At 38.4% G+C, this 7,024-nt stretch overlaps 1 protein-coding gene across 2 annotated transcripts in view; it reads right to left on the reverse strand.

The window, feature by feature from the left end:
- The window catches only part of gish (casein kinase I gish), a 53,154-nt gene extending 48,061 nt beyond the window's left edge, over positions 1–5,093 (reverse strand). The window contains exon 1 of one of the 2 annotated variants that reach the window (XM_089247915.1): positions 4,382–5,093. In XM_089247915.1, coding sequence (XP_089104041.1) covers positions 4,382–4,595 — 214 coding nt within the window. In that variant the 5' untranslated portion in view covers positions 4,596–5,093. The remainder of the gene's footprint in view (positions 1–4,381) is intronic. The other variant, XM_089247914.1, reaches the window with a different exon arrangement.
- Between the last annotated feature and the right edge of the window lie 1,931 nt (positions 5,094–7,024).

Below are 7,024 nucleotides of genomic sequence, written 5' to 3' on the forward strand. Positions count from 1 at the left end.
TTTATGAAAATGCTTAGTTCATAAAATATTTGGTTGATACCCGCAGTCTCTGTAATAACTCTCAGTCTGTGAAGCTCTGGACGAAGGTCCAGGTTGAGAATAAGGACAGTGTTTGATTAATCAGTGAGTAATTATATGCTGTTAAAATTTTTGGAGCCCCTGAGCGAATGGACCCTTACTCCATGCGCTGTTGGTCTCTGATGACCTAACATAGCAATTAACATAGCGTCAGACTTATAGAGGGTACTCGGCTAATTGCTCAACCTAAGGCTCTTATGATGTTAAGATGGACTTGTTTATAAGGCACAGAACAGCTGCTCTACTTTTACCTTTGACGATTTCCTTTCTAGCATGCTAGCGTTTTTCTTCCTGGTGGGATGGTCGGCCATTTTCTTCCGTGTGCGTTCCTGTGTGTTCCGTTATTATTTCCCTTAAGCTTCTGGATTGCTATTCCTTTTTTTGCTGTCGGTTATCTTCGAAAAGGTAATATCACTTCCCTAGGGATTGCTATTAATAACAGGTTTTCATGTAAACCACCGCATTTGAATTGAGTCTGTTAGCATTTTAAAGCTTTTTTTATTCTTCATACGCATATCATATATGGTTCATATGGCATATCATATATTCTCACGAAATTGGATAGAAAATGAAAAATAAGTTATTTAAAAAGTTTTAACGAAAGAAACCTCAAAAAAATATTTAGGGGCACTTCTTCGCCTGCAAATAAATTAAATATTCAAAAATGAAATTTGTTAAAAAATTCAGTGAAAAAAATTATATTTAAATTCAGCCATGTTAAAAGATAGACAAATCCGACGAGGCATTTTGCCTGTTTCCAGCAATTGATTTCCATCTATTTTGGTATCTTATTTTCAACTTTGACAAACACTGTGAGAGAAACTCTGAACAATTTTTTTCTCAATTGAATTTTTATTTGTGTTTTTCGCTCCTTTTTTCGTCAATTTTATGGGGACGGCTGATTTCTAATTTGTCTTCGTTTTGCTACTACTACTACTACTAAACCACACATGCACCTCATCTCATCGATATTCCTCTGCGGAACTTCTAACAAACTGGTACATGTTAGAATGAGCATGTACTTGTTGTGAAGCTTGCTTCTGTGTAATGCTTGTTGTGTGTAGTGCTGCCATCTGCCATCAACTTTTCTAACTATGGCTGAAGTATGATTATTGATTAATCGTATCGTTGTAGACAGTGTTGCCAACACAGTCAGAAAATTTCCCAACTAGATTCTTCATTAAAAACTAGAAACCCAGTTTAAACAACCAGAATTAATTTTTGCCATTATTTTGATGACCATGTGTCCTGTATTTTCCAGGAGAACCCACCATAGCAATGTAATAAAAAAAACTACCAAACAAGATGGACACCAAAATTTTTTGGAAAAGACCAGGAAAAACAACTAGCAACTAGAGGAGAGATGGGTGCGTTTTCCAACTAAATGACAGAAAAAAAGACCACATCTGGTTGGAAAATAACCAAGTTGGGAACACTGGTTGTAGGCATGTTGCTGTCGGTGCTGAGACATTCTATAAAAATACAAATACAAGGCCACAACAGACAAAATGCCCGACAAAGTGGCTGAGAAAAGATGTCCAGGGAGATCAGCCTGCATTTGCACCTCGAAGTTGGCAACCACAGAAAACCAACTTCAGCCAACCACCACTGTGGCGACGGTGGTGTTTGAGAGAGAGAACCAGAGTCCTCACGATTAATATAAAAACACTCACCTCTTTTTTTCATGAATAAATCTAATTATTGAATTAATTTACAATCCTAATTGATTGAAAAAGAGGTTCGATTGATGGCTACATTCTTCTGAACCTTCTCAACACAAATTTTGATTAGTTCAAGTCCTACAAAACCAGTTGCCACCTGTTTTCCAAATATCACGAAAGAGAAAAAAAAAAGCTGGGGAAAATTTTCATTTGGCTATAAACTATTGATAAAAAATATTCAAAATTATACGAAAGGGTGAAATATTAAAGTATACTGGCCTTAAGAATATATATTAAAGAAGAAAAGAATACACTTTTGTTTCAGAATAAGAAGTTATCAGTTTAAAATTTGAAAAATTATGTGGGGACATCTGGGAGAAAGACATTTCCTTAACACATGAAAATTTGTTCGAGCAAAAATATTGAAAATCTATCGTTGAAAAAAATTAAAAACTGAGTAGCAAACTTTTCAGAAACTGGAATATAAATAGAAAGTGACATAAAAAAAAAAGCTCTATACCAAATATATATACAGTAAAACCGGTCTTCAATGGAATCACAAGGGACAGATTTATTTTCCATTGAACACAGGTCTCCACTTAATAAAGGTTCAATTGACATAATGTGTAAAATTACGTAATGATCTCATATGTAACTGAAATAAAATAAAAATTAATAGAAAATAAACAATTTGAAGATAAAGTAATGCACGGAAATAAATGTATAAAATAACGTACATAAACAAATATCAAATGTGATATGCATTATTTAGTCTATAATTACTAAATATTTATAGGTTTTCTCACATCTGTATAAAAAACTTCACTCCACACTATTCTTCCAAATTGATGATATTTACGTTCCTTTTGACCCTCTAAGATTTTTAATGAGGGAGGGGGGTGACTATCTGTCTCGTTAATTTCTGTAACTAGGGTTTTTGTGGCCTTATATGTGCATGTGGCGTTTATTATGATTTCACATAGCAATTCACATCATGCCGTAATTTTAGGACTAAATCAAATCACTCGTTGTGAAGCCCATGATGTTGTAACTCTACCCCGCACTTCAGTAACTATGCCTCTAATGGTCTCATTCACCCAACACAGTTTAAACTCCAAACCTTTTACCTGCGATTGGAGTTTAAACTCTGTCAATGAATACAGTCATCAGTCACTCTTTTGGTTATTTGCATACTCGCACACCTTTTCGATGATTCACATGCCCTAAATTAGTGTTTCTCAACGGCTAGGCAGCAGACCAGTACCGGGCTCTGACATCATTCACATTTGCGAGTGATTAGCCATTTCATTTTTCATTCATTTTCAATTGGTCGTGTGTATGGCCAGGCCTTCACCTCACAAAAATGAATGAAACCAGGTCGCGGGATCGCAAAGGTTGAGAACCATGGTCTAAATAACTCTTTTGGTCACTCACTGACCAAGTTGTTTGCTCTCTACCTCACTCTTTTGGTCATTCATATGCTTACACATATTCTAAGTCACTCTTTTGGTCACTCACCTGTTTCCAAACTTTTTTGTTCACTCACATGCTTCCAAAATCTCTAGGTCACTTGTTTCCTCACTCGTGGACCTAGTCCCTCTTTCTTTAGACAGAGGTGGATTCATGATTTTTATTCCCTATGGGTCATCGCTGATTCCTAAAATTGGCTGTCGCTTTGAAGATGCTGCGCTGGGCTGTTATAGCCCGCTAAACCCCCTTTAAATATGCTGCTCAACGCTCAATCAAATCACCGCTGTAAAGCCTATGATGTTATAATGCTCACACTCCTGTAACTATGCCTATCTCTCCAATGGCAACATTCACAGACACAATTTAAACTCAATCAGTTTACCTGCAGTAGCTCAAATCCTATCGATAAATACAGCCATTACTCACTCATTTGGTCACTCACATGCTCACACACCCCTTTCGATTATTCACATGCTCTAGATCAGTGTTCATCACAACCCCTCCCCGGCCCTGACATCATTCACACTGGGCCACGAGTAATTAGCAGTCTCATTTTTCCTCATTTGTTTTCCTTTGGTAGTGCATTTGACTGGGCCTTCCACTCAGAAAAATGAATGAAACCAGGCCGCTCGTAAAGGTTGAGAGCTACTGCTCTAAATAACTCTTTCGGTCACTCACTGACCAGATTCTTCGCTCTCATACGTCACTCTTCTGGTCAGCCATTCGCATGCTTACACACACTCTAGATCACTCACATGCTTCCGAACTCTTTATGTTACTCGTTTCGTCACTCACGGACCTAGACCTTCGCTCTTTAGACGGAGATGAATTCATGGTTTTCATTTCCTACGGGGTCATCACTCACTCCCGAAATCTGCTGCTTCTTCGAACCTGCACAGCCCTGGGTTGTATTGCCCGCTAAATATACCAAACCCCCTTTATATATATATGTGCTGTTAGAAGCATCACAGAGTTAATCTCAAACTCCCTCACAATAGATGTAATCCAACGAATGGTGGGGGAAGAAAATCAACGGATTAGAACACCACGTTGGTTTTGACCAGTGAATAAATTCAAATAAACAATCAAAAAAACAAAATGGGAAGATAATGGTGGCGGGGGGGGGGGAACACACAATGGGTACAGATTATTTTTTTCTCTCTCTCTCTTACCGAGTCGGAGTTCCCCGAAGTTGCCGCATCCGATCTTCTTGCCGACTTTGAAGTTAGGTCCGACCATCAGCATCCCGGAGCTTTGCGTACCCCATTTCTGTTTCTCTGGCATTCGCCTCTTCGGGTCGTGCATGCTTCCGACGGCACCTCCGTCTCCGAGCTTCTTGCTAACGGCTCGTTTCGAAGCCTCGTCTCTCGAATCGGGCTTTTGCATGACGTCGATGAAAGAGACGACGCGGTGAATTATTACCAATTTAAATTATTATTTTTTCAAAAAAAAAAAAACCTGTATCACACACACACACAGTTCAGAGATGGAGATTTGGATTTAACTGAAGAGGAGTCTCCAATGTTAGTGTTTATTTCAATTTGGCTTGGACCGCTATGGATGCGGTGCGATGATGCACCGAGTTCTTCTCTCATAAGTTCCACATACCGACCGAATACTTTTTTTTCCCAGGTTATCAATCCCTCTCTCTCTCTTTTTTTCTTAAAGACGGTTCGGTGTTTTCGGTCGGTAGCTGTTATCGGGCATCTGTTTTGTTTATATTCGTGAGACTAAGATAATTATGTTTCCGAGTCATTATTAAGCCACGCAATTTCGCACGACAACACACACATCAAAATACGAGGACGACGAGCCCTCAGCTGACAAAACGGGGTTGACAAAAGGATTCAACATCTGCCATGTTGCCATTGCCAAGATCAATACAGCAGCTGTGATATTCGGTAGTAATATAACTGAGTAATTTTTTTTAATAGTTTTTTTTTTTTCCCTCCTGCCAGCGAATCGAAATGAAGTTTAGAATTTTAATTGTGTTTCGTTGAGTAATAAGCTCTCATTCATTGGCTGTTTTTCGAATACACGGCTTCATTGCGTTCGAGAGTCATATTATTGTTTTTTTACCCTAATTTTCCATGAGAAGTTATGTTACTTAAAATATTTCTTTTGTTGTACAATCATGTGTTAGTTTCAGGGTTTTAATTTTTTTGTTCATAAATCATAGCATTGAAATCAAGAAGGGGTGGAGCCTTACTCCTGGTGACTGCGTGAGCAAACTGACCATATTTTCGCGAGAAAAATGCGGTAGATCAAAATTCCAAACACAGAACGTTAAAATATAGGACATTGCCAAAGGTAAACAAAGTTGCTAATTACAATCAGGCTGACCATGTTTCCTTTAACGAAAAAAAAATAGGGAAATTTATATTCTAAATATCGAAATATACGGGTTATCGCCAAATCGCACTAAAAAGGTGCCAAAAGTAAGCAAAGTTACCAGATGTTGTTAAAATCACTGAAAAATCGCCAATGGCAGGAAATGAAGCATAACTGCAAATTGCAAAGGATTGAAATGAATTCTACGAAATGAAACGTGTAAAAAGAAAGCATAAGAAATATGTGAGATGAATATTCTATTCAAATATATGTTACTGCCAAAAACCGCAATTGTCCAGTTCGCCAACAGGCGGATTTCGTTGAATATTGACCCGGTAAATGTCCGAATTTCGGGCTTTGGCCAGCCAGTATGCGAAGTGGCCGGAGATTCCTGGCCAGAGTCTGATAAGGAAAGACATGATCGTCAAGTTAGCGTATTTTCTCGTGATAATTATGTCCACGTTAGCTATGGCAACCCATCAAACCGCAGATCGAGGTAATCATCATTTCGATGCGGTAATCATTTTTTCTCCCAAATTATTTTTTTTTCTCGTCACATGGAGCTAATCCACTGCTGATACTTATATATCCATGTATCACACGTTAGCAATGAAAACAATGGATTTGGTGACTACCGGACCGTCTTACTTCAGCACATTGTACTTCATCCAGGGATCTCCGGTCAAAGCCCGAATCATTTCTAAAAATCTGACTTTGACCAAACCTCTCGGCCATTTTGTAAATTGGCCGCACTTAGGACTTCATATAATACCATCACATAGGCAGAGATAGACTTGGAAGTCTGGGGGCGCTGTCATTATTTCTGGGGGGGAGCACGATGATGATGATGTCAATTCATGTATACATATATACATTAGATCAGTCGACGCCATCTTTGACGCTGGGGAGCAATGCATGCCCTCCCCGTATCTCCGGCCTACCATCATTAGGGTGACCATACGTCCCGTATTTCCCGAGATAGTCCCGGTTTTCTTTCTTTTTCTGGCCGTCTCAACATTTTGGCAAAAGCGTTCCGGTTTTCCCGTTTTGTACATGAGGCCTATTTGGATTCTTGTTCTTCATTGAAGTCAAAGATCGAAATTATTTTTCAACTCATAAGTTATATTATGATAATTACATCTATAAATGAGAACATTAATCTCACATTGTTGTCCACATTGTCTTGTTGAACGTTTTATTCTGTAGAATTCATTTTAATCCACTGCAGTTTGCAATAACGCTTCGTTTCCAGCCATTGCGATTTTTCCGTAATTACAGCAATATTTGGCACCTTTGTGCACTTTTGGCGTCGTTCTTGGCGATAATTGGCGATGTCCCGTATTTTCCCGTATTTGGAATCCCAATTTCCCGTATTTCTGTCGAGGAAATATGGTCAGCCTAACCATCATCATAATCATGGTAATTTATTAGTTTGGAAGATATTTTCAAATTTCGATTTTGATAAAGAATAAAAATTGAAGTTG

Source organism: Pholcus phalangioides, unplaced genomic scaffold (genome assembly GCF_987345545.1).
Source record: "Pholcus phalangioides strain wild (caught in Gottingen) unplaced genomic scaffold, Ppha-v1.0 ptg000018l_1, whole genome shotgun sequence".
Classification (NCBI taxonomy): domain Eukaryota; kingdom Metazoa; phylum Arthropoda; class Arachnida; order Araneae; family Pholcidae; genus Pholcus; species Pholcus phalangioides.